Source organism: Ochotona princeps, chromosome X, assembly GCF_030435755.1.
Source record: "Ochotona princeps isolate mOchPri1 chromosome X, mOchPri1.hap1, whole genome shotgun sequence".
Taxonomy (NCBI): Eukaryota; Metazoa; Chordata; class Mammalia; order Lagomorpha; family Ochotonidae; genus Ochotona; species Ochotona princeps.
Window position 1 is genome coordinate 45,881,805 of NC_080865.1, and position 12,726 is coordinate 45,894,530.

The 12,726-nt window shown below is 38.1% G+C and overlaps 1 protein-coding gene across 9 annotated transcripts in view; it reads right to left on the reverse strand.

The window, feature by feature from the left end:
• ATRX (ATRX chromatin remodeler) overlaps positions 1 to 12,726 on the reverse strand; it is a 188,051-nt gene that overhangs the window by 129,498 nt on the left and 45,827 nt on the right. For 4 of the 9 annotated variants that reach the window (XR_009244520.1, XM_058658600.1, XM_058658599.1 and 1 more), the window contains exons 6-9: positions 12,524 to 12,637; positions 6,798 to 6,907; positions 3,964 to 4,031; positions 656 to 3,672 (exon numbers count right to left, since the gene is read on the reverse strand). Coding sequence is in view for 8 of the 9 variants with exons in the window: in XM_058658600.1 (XP_058514583.1) it covers positions 656 to 3,672; positions 3,964 to 4,031; positions 6,798 to 6,907; positions 12,524 to 12,637 (3,309 nt within the window). In the remaining variant the exon portion in view is untranslated. The remainder of the gene's footprint in view (positions 1 to 655; positions 3,673 to 3,963; positions 4,032 to 6,797; positions 6,908 to 12,523; positions 12,638 to 12,726) is intronic. The other 5 variants (XM_058658603.1, XM_058658602.1, XM_012929135.2 and 2 more) reach the window with 4 other exon arrangements.

A 12,726-nucleotide genomic window follows, 5' to 3' on the forward strand; every position in this document is an offset into this window, starting at 1 on the left:
TACTGGATTTCCTATCAGAGTACCTGGGTTTAATACTTGACTCCAGCTCTTGACTCTACCTATCTGCTAATGCAGGTCCCAAGAAGCAGCAGTGTTATCTCAACTATCTGAGTCCCTGCAACCCATGTGGGAGACCAGGAATGAGTTCTCAGCTCCTCACTTGAGGCCAGGCCCACTTTCGTTTTCATAAACATTTCAGGAGTTTAGTAGCAGATGGGAGTTCTTTATCTCTGTCTCTCAAATAAACAAAGAAAAACATGCATGACAAAGTAGTTGTTTCACATACCAACTCATACCAGTACCAAACGCTTAACTTCATTACAAGAATAGTTAACCAAACTATTAGCACCAATCCAACTTTGATTCATAAATGACTGCTTATTACTCCAAAAAAATACATTAAACAATGGTAAGGAAATGTTGTCTATCCAACTAATATAGGAATTTGAGATACAGAAAACAGTATTTTAAAATACCTTCCAATGATGGGATAAACAAATAGGGAAACATTTCATAGTAAATCACTATGTCATTTGTGAATGATCTTTCTCTAAAGAACAATTCCAAATTTGTTTGGCTTCAGGGAATATTAAAATAGTATAGTTACATAAGCGGGGAAAAGCACAAATGATCACTTTTAACTTATTTTGCATACCTGAAGACTGGCAAAATCCAGTATGTGAAGACAGCACTAAATTTTCAGTCACCGGCTTAATTTTCTGCTCATCACTACTGCCTTCACCTACAGAATTCTGATTGTCTTCACCTATATCGGAAGACGATGAGGAAGTAACGTCCGCTTGTTTCCTTTTAGTGCTTATTCTTTTGGAGTTTCTTTTTTTATCCTTGTGATTGCCTGCCTTCATCTTAGCTACAGTTCTTTGTCTCTTCTGCTTCTTACTATCTTCAGAACTTTCTTCAGCATCAGAAGACGATGAGCCAATTTGGATTTCCTTAGTATTCCTCTTGGAATTTAAGTTTCTTCTTTCTCTTAATTCTATTCTTCTCAGTCTCTTATCAGAGGAGTCACAACCATCTTCTTTCATGGAGTATTTCTCGGTATCAGAAGATGAACAATCTTGTCTTTTCCTTGAACTCTTTTCAGACAAACTGGACCTTTTCTTAGCTCTCCGAGATGCTCCATTCTTACTCTTTTTATCTTCTAAGGAGTCACTATCCCCTTTCCCTGGTAACTTTTCAACATTATCACGTAAATCTTTCTTTTTGGATGTTTTCTCTTGTATTTTTTTACTTTTCTTTTCTCCATCAGTTATGCTACTTTTACTTTCTTTTATTCCCTTTAGAAAATGACAACTATCTTCTCCCTCAGGTGATTTCTCCATGCCATCAGATGATGATTCATCTTGTAGTGCCATCTTAATCACTTTTTTCTTGATATCTATAATTCTCTTTTCTTTTTCTTCACTTCCTCTTTTGCTCTGCTTTTTATCTTCCTCAGAAGATTCATCACTCTGCTCTTTCTGTGTATTTTTGTCAGCAACATCAGATAGGCCACCCTGTACTTTCTTACAAGTTTTGGTTTTCAGACGTTTGCTCTTTTCTTTAACTTCAGCAGCCTTTTTATCCACCAGAGAATTCAAACTCTCCTCTTTGCCAGAGACAGCCTTATCTGCACCATCAGAGGAAACATTTGGCTGCTGATTTTTAGAGGTGTGATCTTTTAAGTCTGTGAGGGTCTTGTCATTAACTATACTTTCTCCTGAAGAGAAATTCTCTGTCTCTTGTTTCCTCTCAGCATCATTTGATGGTCCTTCTTTCTGCCCTTCTATTCCTCTTTTGTTATGTATTTCATCTCCTGAAGAATCTTCTACTTTATTTGGAACTCTTTTTTTGGTTGTTTTGGCAGCCCCAATTTTACTCATGCTCTTTATCTCTTTTTCTAATTCCGAGTCATAATTAGAAGAATCAGACAGGTTTTGTCGTTTCTTTTTAGACATCAAAGCATTTTTAGCTGATTTACCTTTTTTAGTATCAAAATCTGAGCCAGAAGTAGAACTTTTTCGTTTCCTTTTGCCTTTATCATCTTTTCCCTTTTGAGTCTTTAAGTCATACAAAGTTTTGTGATTTGTATGTCCTTCATTAATGTCAGTATCAGAAGAGCTGTGACTCATTTTGCTTGCTTCTTTGAGGACTGCTAGCATTTCATCAGAGTCTGAACTGGGATCCACCAACTCTGGTTGCTTAGATTTAGCTAATTTAGTAGGTTTGGGATTATCTACAGAATTATCAGAAGAATTTCGCTTATCCTTTTTTCTAATTGAAACTGACAGTTCTTCATCTGAATTAGATGTTGCAGGGTTGGCTTCTGTCTGTCGCCTCAAGGGTGTAGTTTTCACACGTGGGGATCTTCGAAGATCAGATTCTTCTGAAGGTAACAGAACTTCATTTTCAACCAAAAGCTCATAATTATCACTGCTTTCCTGTCCAGGTCCATATTTCTCTGACTTGGGATTCACACTAGAACTTTTATAACCATCTTTGTCGTGTGGAACATCCTGATAATCAGCACCTTTAACTGGGGAATTAGAAAGGGAAACAGGTGTCAGTTTCACATATAATTCCTTTGTTACTTTAGCTGTAGTTTTTGATTTAATACCTCTTCTGTTGTCTTTTGAAGGGATACTCAATTTTACGGGTGATCTCGCCAGGTCTTGCTCAGTTCCACTGTTGCCATCTCCCTGATAACCAACTGTACAATGAACATCCATAGCATTCTCGAGATTTTCAAATATGTCTTCTGGAACTGAAGAAGGAACAGATACAATATCCATATCTAAGTCTTCAGCAGTGTTAGTTGGTTCATATTGAGGTTCTTCTTTTCTATCAGACTTCTTATGTTCACCACTAATGCTTTTGTTCACTCTTTGTTCCTCTGTTGGAACACTAGAATCCACGTGCTCACTATCTACCGGTTTACTTGACAATTTAGCGTCTGATGTTGAAATGTCCTTCCTTTCCAAAGCACAGGGTTTTTCTCCTTTTCGTACTTTTGTTTCAGACTTAGTATCTATGACCTTCTGCTCTTTGGCATTTTTCTCTCTGTTAACACTGTCCAAAGCTTGAATCTCTGAATTCAAATCTTCTTCTAATGCAAGATGAGCCTTCTTAATATCAGCCAACACAGATTTAAAAGCCTTAAGTTGCCGTAACTTTGTAGCAGCATTGATTTCTGAATTTTCAGTCGCTTGCTTCAGAAATTTAACATAACTAGAGTTCATGTTGGCTGTGGTCTCAATTAGTTTTTTTGTTTTCTTAATCAACTCTTTGGGCACAATTAGTGCTGAGTAAGAGTAGGTTACAGAACCAGAACACGAATCATCTAATTTCTTTTCTTCTACATTACAATTTGAACTATTTTTCTTTGGAGAAAATCTAGATGTATGGTCATATACTTTATGACTCTTTTCACTATCAACTTTTATTTTCTTCTTATTTTGTTGCAATAATTGTTCTAAATTCTCAAATACGCTGTTACATGCAGTGACCAAGTCCAACAAAGGCTCTGGGTGACAAATATAGCAATACCACTGGTTGTTTTCATCCATTATTGTAGATAGCTCTTTTCGACCAAGGTTGCGCAGAATACATTTCTTGCAAAAGGCATTATGGCAAAAGTCACAACAAATCAAGTTTCCACCTTCTGCACACCATCTGAAAGATTTTAAAATTTTAAAACACTTAAAACACTAAAATATAATTCCCAATAAAGTCCATCTTAAATGCTTAACTTTTAAAGCAATTTAGATCTTCCTGCCAGCAATCTTGGTAGTAATTTAGGTTAACTGCTTACTGAGACAGTCAAATCAGACATAAACCTAAGGCTTTGCAGAAAAGAATAATCATCCATTTAAGACATCTATGATGATACTACAACAGATGAATGTAATAAAAGGCCTGTTAAGATTTTTCCCCAAATGAAAACAGTACTGAATGTATACCTACCTACACTGTTCATCCATTCCATCTGAGTCACGGCTAATATCATCACTCATGTAATACTTAAAGCAATTCTATTAAAAAGATAAGAGGAAGGGAATTTTATTCAAAATTCTTAACATTCATAACAGATAAAATAATTTATTTAAATTCACCAAAAATTTAAAAGTGTGTATATGTTTGTGTGTATAGGTTTGTGTATATAAATGTGTGTGTTATAAAGGATCAAATCATGGAGCTTACACAATGGCTCAACTAGCTAGTCCACTGCCTAGAAGCAACATAATCCTGTATGGGTGCTGGTTCATGTTTCAGCTATCTCATTTCTCAATCAACTCCCTGTTTGTGGCCTGGGAGGATGGCCTTAAGACCCTGAATCCAAATGGAAGACACAGAAGCTTCTAGGTCCTGACTTTGGATCGGCTAAGCTCTGGCCATTGCACCCATTTGGGGAATGAACCAGCGGATTAAAAATCTTTGCTTCTCTATATAAATCTCTTTCCAATTAAAAATAATTATGAAAGAATCAAATCAAAACACTCAAATGACTAACACCAGTATCCTCCAGGCAGGAACATATTAAAAAATTAAATTTTGAAATAGACTTCCACATAAAGTACCTCCATGCTTTATATAAAAGTTAATGAAACTACACTATTGTAACAAAATGGGAAAAATCTGACAGGGGGTGGGAGTTTGGGGGGGAATCCCAGCCTACACAAAATTGTACCACGTAATTCAAAATTCAAAATAACAATATATTTTAAAAAAAAAACTAATGAAAGAGGCCTACATTGTACCATACAAATTAGGTCGTTGCTTGTTTTTCATACACCCCACGGGGAGTGGCTATTTTAGTCTCTTGTTGCTCTGCTTCCAGTCCAACTTCCTGCTAATGTACCTGGGAAGGCAACGTTCTATGGTATAAGCCAGCACTGTGATGCATTAACTTAAGCTGCTGCTTCACAAGCCAGTATTCCGTATGAGAACTGGTTCTCATCCAAGCTGCTCCACTTTTCACACAGCTTCCTACTAATGAGGCTGGGAAAGCCAAGGAAGACAGCACAAGTGCATGGGTCCCTGCCACCCATGAAAGAAACTATAACAGAGTTCCTGGCTCCTTGGCTTTGGCCAGGCCCAAACCTGGCTGTTGGTAGCCATTTCAGAAGAAAACCAGAAGATGGAAGGTGGGTATCTCTTTCTCCTCCCGCCAAACCCGTGTTTATCCATTTGTGTGTGATGCTGTGCCTGTCAAATAAATTTTCAGAAACTGCTGTCAAGAAAAATCTAGAGCAAATACTCCAAGGAAAACAGGACATATCTCTACATTCCAAAGGTAGGTTTATTTATTTATTTATTTATTTTTAAAAAGGATTGGGCAGAGCATGATGGCTTTACTGTCTAATTATCTACCACCAAGTACCAGGATTCCATATGGGCAGCAATTTACATCCCGGCAGCTCCAGTTCCCACCCAACTCCCTGTTTATGGCCTAGGAAAGCAGAAGAGGATGGTCTATAGCCTTGGGACCCTGCACCCACGTGGGAGACCTGGAGGGAAACTCTTAGCTCCTGGCTTCAGATTGGCTCAGCTCCGGCCATTGTGGCCATCTGGGGAGGGAACCAGCGGACTGAAGCTCTTTTTGTCTCTCCTTTCTCCCTGCAACTCTGTCATTCCAGTAAAAATAAATCTTAAAAAAAAAAAAAACCCACAGGATTAATCTTAACAGCATTGTGACTTACGGGATCCCCAACGTTGATACTATACTTACAATTAATTTCAAGATTTTATTAACTTAAAAGTATAGACATCTGTTAAAAATATGATCATCACATGGAAAACATTTTTAATACTACTGTTTCCTAATGACAAAACTCAGCTTCCTTTGGAAAGCTTAGAGTTGGAAAAGCAGGGTACTTAAATGAGAAACCACTGAGGGCCTGGCGGCATGGCCTAGCGGCTAAAGTCCTCGCCTTCAACCCGCCCCGGGATCCCATATGGGCACCGGTTCTAGTCCCGGCAGCTCCACTTCCCATCCAGCTCCCTGCTTGTGGCCTGGGAAAGCAGTCGAGGACGGCCCAAAGCTTTGGGACCCTGCACCCGCATGGGAGACCTGGAAGAGGTTCCTGGTTCCCGGCATCGGATCAGCGCGCATCGGTCCGTTGCGGCTCACTTGGGAAGTGAACCATCGGATGGAAGATCTTCCTCTCTGTCTCTCCTCCTCTCTGTATATCCGGCTTTCCAATAATAATAAAATCTTTAAAAAAAAAATAAAAAAAATAAAACAATAAAAAAAAAAAAAAAGAAAGAAACCACTGGTGGGCCCAGCACAATGTCTCAACTGGCTAATCCTCCCTCTCCAAACACCAGTTCGTGTCCTGGCTGCTACACTTGTCATCCAGATACCTGCTTGTGTTCCGGGAAAGCAGTAGCAGATGGCCCAAAGCCTCAGGAACACGCACCCATGTGGACTACCTGGAAGAAGCTCCTGGCTCCTGGCTTTACATGAGCTCAGCTCCAGCCACTGCTGTCATTTGTAAAGTGAACCAGCAGATGAAAGATCTTTGTTTCTCTCCTCTCTGTACAATTAGCCTTTTCAATAAAAATTAAAAACTAAAACAAGCAAACAGCTGGCTCTCCCTCACTTTATCAGTCTTTGAATATCATGTTGCTTCTGACTAGAACATGATTATGAACCAATCCAACATGCAGATCTGCATTCATAATTCAGAGAGCTTATTACACCCTATATTAGAAAACCGCATGATCTGAGTATATGCTTCTTCCACCACATTGCAAGCCCTCATAGGGCAGAGACCTCATTAACAAACATTACATACCTTACAAATAAGGACTTGCAGTGAAGGGTGTCTATAAATGGAATCTTTTTGAAAATGGTTGACCTGTTGTCCACAAGCTGTGCAGCTTACAATCCCATGAAGCCCATCTTCTAGGAGAAAGGAATGATAATTATTCACACATTTAGACACACAGAAAAGATACAGTCACCATTTTAAAACCTTTTGTAATAGGAATGTGGTACTTCATAATACTTAGGGAAGTGACATTTTGGACCAAAGTTTCTTAAAAGTTAATTTTATTTTGACTTTGTAGAAGCACAACAGCCTTGGCAGACTCCAAGGTACAAATCCTAATTTGTTTCATTTTATAGAATGCAAATTTTATTTCTTACAACAATGAACAGACTCCATAAAGAAGTTCTAAAAACAGGGAACAAGAGCTCTTACAAATTTTGCAATTATTTTGTAAATAAATTCTGTATTGAGTCTTAAAGGATGGGGAGAGAATTCACATATATGGAACACATTCTTCTGTAACCCTAAAGCATGGCATAAGATTTTTTTTCTTAAAGTGTAATCGTCTGCACAAAATAGTATGTGAAAACCTGGTAGTTAAGTAATATTCAATTTCCTTCCTAAAAGTCACTTCAGCACTGACTATGATCTCCAGTAAGCTACCTTCTATGTCTACTCCACTCTCTACTCCAATACCAACACTGTCTATCATTTATAATACAGAAATTACAGGTGTATCTGTCCTGGCAGAAGAACATCACTAAGGATGGATTGAAAGATACAGTTCCATTCCAAAATACCTACAGAAAAACATACTGAACACACCTACTCAGGAAAAAATCGCAGAAACCTTTCCTGCTTCACTACTCTTCTCACTTCTAAGCCAGTGCTTCAGGGTCTAAGGTCAACATTAGAATCAACTGAAGAACCTTTTAAACCACATAGAGTGGGGTCAATATCCTGGCACAGCAGGGTAGGCCAGCTGCTTGCAATGTCAGTATCCCACATGGGATGCAAGGGTTTGAGTCCCAACTGCTTGGCTTCCAAATTCAGGTACTCGTTAATGTACCTAGGAAGATGTGGCAGCAAATGATAGCCCAAGTGTCTGGGCCTCTGCAACCCACATGGGAGACTGCATTGAGAGCTGCTGGCTCATGGCTTCATCTGGCCAGCCACACTGATTGTGCCACTTAGGAAGTAAACCAAAGGAGACAATTCTCCTGTGCACTCTTACTCTCCCTATGTACATGCAGATGTGTGTATATTTTTAAAAATCCTTTGAAAAGGGCCCGGCAGCGTGGCCTAGCGGCTAAAGTCCTCGCCTTGAAAGCCCCGGGATCCCATATGGGCGCCGGTTCTAATCCCAGCAGCCCCACTTCCCATCCAGCTCCCTGCTTGTGGCCTGGGAAAGCAGTCGAGGACGGCCCAAAGCCTTGGGACCCTGCACCCACATGGGAGACCTGGAAGAGGCTCCTGGTTCCCTGCTTCGGATCCACACAGCACCAGCCATTGCACTCACTTGGGGAGTGAATCAGTGGACGAAGATCTTCCTCTCTGTCTCTCCTCCTCTCTGTATATCTGACTTTGTAATAAAAATAAATAAATCTTAAAAAAAAATCCTTTGAAAATACACAGATAGCCACAGAGGTACAAACTATTAAATTTTTATGTTTTCAAGATGTATTTACTTATTACTTGAAAAGCACAGTTACAGAAAGGGGGAAAGGCAGCAAAATAAATATTTTCCATCTGCTGGTTCACTTCCAAAATGGCCACAATGGTCAGGGTTCGGCCAGCCCAATGCCAAGGGCCAGGAATTCCATCCAGGTCTCCCACATAAGTGGCAGAAGCCAAAGCATTTGAGCCACCTCCTGCTGCTTCCCAACCAAGTGGGACAGGAAGCAGAGTACCGGAAATTTTAAAGAGTGCTGATATAGGGTGCCAACATTGATGGTGGCAGGTTAACCTCATGTGCCAAAACATTTGCCCCTCCTTGATTTTTTTTTTAAAGTTTTGCAAATCATTATGATGTGCAACTAATACCTACATCCAAATAAGATGACAGATTAAGATTCAATATGAGCTGGTAAAAATGCCTACACTCACCAATGGAAGAAACAACAAAAGATTCCTTTCTTCTGTCTCTATTACTAAATAAAAGCCAAAAATAATACACATATATAACTTACTTTTTAATTATCTATTTTGTGTTTGGTTAGTATTGCACACCCAAAGCAACAGGGACCCAAATATTATTGCAAATATTTCATCTGTAGTAGCTAAAAATGCTTGACATTTAAGGACATTATCATACAATTTCAGGAAATAAAGGGGAACTTGAAGCCTTACTATATATTGCTAATATTTTACGTGAAAACACATTGCTCTGTTTTCATTCGATGTTGGGTGTTCATACATAGCTTAGACTTACAGAAATAAATGCACAATATACTTCTTCATTTCAAAAAATACCACTCCTGTTATAAAAGCTAGTGCTTGAAACGTGTATCCAGTGTTAATATTTATCAAGTATCTTGGATGCAATCATGTATACATATCATTAAAAAATTTTAAAACCCAGGAGATCCTTTAGAGAATTTTTCCCATATAAGAAAAATGAATTTATGTAAAGATATTCGTTATAGCACTGAAGAGAAAATTTAAAAAAAAAAAGACAGGACGGGGCTGGTGCTATGGCTCAATGGGCAAATCCTTCAATGTCAAGAGCCAGCATCCGGGCCCGGCGGCGTGGCCTAGCGGCTAAAGTCCTCGCCTTCAACGCCCCGGGATCCCATATGGGCGCCGGTTCTAATCCCGGCAGCTCCACTTCCCATCCAGCTCCCTGCTTGTGGCCTTGGGAAAGCAGTCGAGGACGGCCCAATGCATTGGGACCCTGCACCTGCGTGGGAGACCTGGAAGAGGTTCCAGGTTCCTGGCTTTGGATTGGCACAGCATCGGCCCGTTGCGGCTCACTTGGGGAGTGAACCATCGGATGGAAGATCTTCCTCTCTGTCTTTCCTCCTCTCTGTATATCTGACTTTGTAATAAAAATTAAATCTTTTTTAAAAAAAAAAGAGAGCCAGCATCCCAAATAGGTGCCAATTTGAGTCCCAGATGCTCCGTGTACAATCAGCTTTCTGCTTATGGCCTTGGCAGTGGAGAATGGCCCAAGTAATTGGGATCCTGCACCCTGGTGGTGGACTCAGAAGAGGTTTCTGGCTTCTGGCTTAAGATTGGCTCTGCCCCAGCCATTGTAGCCACTTTGGGAATAAGCCAGTAGATGGAGGATCTCCCTCTGTCTTTTCTCTCGGTAAATCTGCCTTTCAAATGAAAATAAATCTTCAAAATAGAAATTAAAAACTGTAAACAGCTTTGTATCTATGGACTAGATAAGCAGTGGCTTATTCATACTTCAAGGAAATCCTAAATAACAATGGAAAACAAAAAAGTAGATGCACATTTACTGAAATAAATTCTTTTCAAAAATAGTGTTGAATGAGAAATATTCCTAAAGGATATATACAGCATATTATCGTATATTGTTTTAAATGAAAATGTTTTATGAATAAGTGTGTATATATATATATCTATAAAAACACAGAAAAACATGCATATGCATGCACATGCATAAAACTCTAAGAGCATCATTACCTGGTGGGGTGGAAAGAAGGGGAAATGGATGAAAGTAGGACTAAACCAATATTTTACTTAAGTGAGATCTGAAGCAAATACGGTAAAATGTTGAAATGTTACTTTATGCACTAGTTTCTCTGCAAGTATGCTTTAAATTATTTTTAGTTATCTTAAAGATTGTAACAGTGTAAATGGTAAAGAGGCATTTTTCATTTCTGAGTTCAATTTGTTTTAATGCTTTTATAGACAACAAAATTACTGTCCAAAGAAAAGTGTATTTTCTAACTATCAATATAGGAAAAGTATGTCAAAATTGACTGACATTTAAAATATTTAAAATCAACTGTCACTTATATATAAGACAATATATCAACTTTCTTAAGTTAGGCATTAATTTCAGAGCAAATTTTCTAAAATGTTTGAAGATTAATAGTAAGAGTATCTCAGATCACTGGTTTATTCACTTGTATGTATATTAGTAAACCTGGAGTTTCTCCTGTGATTCCTAACAGCTTAAAAATATTATAAATCACCTAAAGCAAATATAAAAAATTCAAGTGCTACTATATGGCTATAAACACACATATATATTCCCTGCTTAAGCTTTATGATATGAACATCTTCTGCATAACACTTAATAAAATGTTCCAGACACTTAGGAACTGTGATTAAATATCAGCAGCAAGTCAAAGTGGCTCTAGAAACATCCTCCCCCACAATATATGACTTCTCCTTAATTCTGCCTTCAGCCTCTATCTATATTTTGGACAGTGACTACTACAGAGTCCCTATTTAAAAGGCATTACTTACACACTGATCTTGACACAATACATTAGATATAACTTTTTGTCATAGATCATGTCACAGAGGATCCACCATCAGATTGAAAAAACTTTGCTAATTCTTGCCATCATTTTCTACTGGCTAATTTGATTAAGTTTAATAAAAATAAATAAATAAGACTTAATTCTGGTGAAGCCTGTCACTATCAGGTACATTTCCCTACTATGAAGGAATCTCAAAAAAAAATTTTTCCTTATGATCAAAGGGACTAACTGAAATGCTCCTTGTGGACAACACTAAACATTCTGCTGATTCTCACTGCCTACATCACAAGTTATTTATCTAAAAACTGATTTATGCAATATTTTGTAACTATAGGCCTATTTTACTAGCTTCACCAAAAAAATCGTAGCTTCAACACAAAGATATATACATAAAATGTCATCAAGATGAAATTTACAGTTGTAGAACATGATCAACATAAAACGGACTTTTTTTTATTATACTTCTTTTAGAAATTTAGTATCATGTTCTGCCTTTTGGAGATTCATTCTTTTTATAAGTACAGATTCTGGTTTGCTAATCTGCCCGCAAAAATAATACATAGGCACCATTGAAAAACTAGATAAAAACAAGTGTGACATATGCCCCCTGTCATAAACTTCTAAATAAATCCTCGAGATGTGAACTTCCCATAGACACTTAGCCGACATGATTATGTACTAAAGTGTGAGTGGACAGACAGAGAGGTGACTCAGGCAGATGGAGGGACCTCCCTTTCTATTTCCCACTGCACCGCTATCCTCTGATTGGTGGATGTGAAACTTTGGTGTGTGTAAGCGCAATTTGGGGCCTATTCTTGACCTCATCCCCAGAAATTCTAATTTCTAAGAAGTAAAGCCAAGAAAATAGCATTTCTATTAAGTACCCCAGGTAATATTAACGCAGATGTTTGTCACTTTATGTAACAATGCTCTAAATATGCATAAAGTTTTCTTGAGGCCATAAACAAGATTTTGCACAAATCTAAGATTCTTGCCAGTTGAGGGAGAATGCGTGGTATTGGCAGATAGGCATCATAATTCTAACATGTGAAAGAGGAAATGCTATGTTTCTTGAGATAACAGCCACTGAAGGCAAAGGTGTTTTGGTAAATAATGCTTAACCTTTCCTGCTTCAGAGCTCAGAGAGAAACAGAAGTTACTTTTAACTATGTAGTGCTTTTAATAAACAATGGGTAGAAAAGTGGAGGTATTTTTAGTAAGCACATCAGATTTTCTAATATGGTGATAAACAGCAATTTAAACGCATGTTTCATTTTCACTTGTATTTACCTCCGCGTTTTTTGAGATTTTCAGTTTTCATTTTACTTCTGCTTCTAAATTCAGGCCCTTTAAAATCATCTTTGTCTTCATTCAGCACTGGCTCTGGTTGTACAATCACTGTACCTAGAATGATTTCATTTAAAAAACCATTACACATATTAAATGTGCAAATGAAGTACAAGACTTCAGATAAAGCCAACATTGCTTGCACA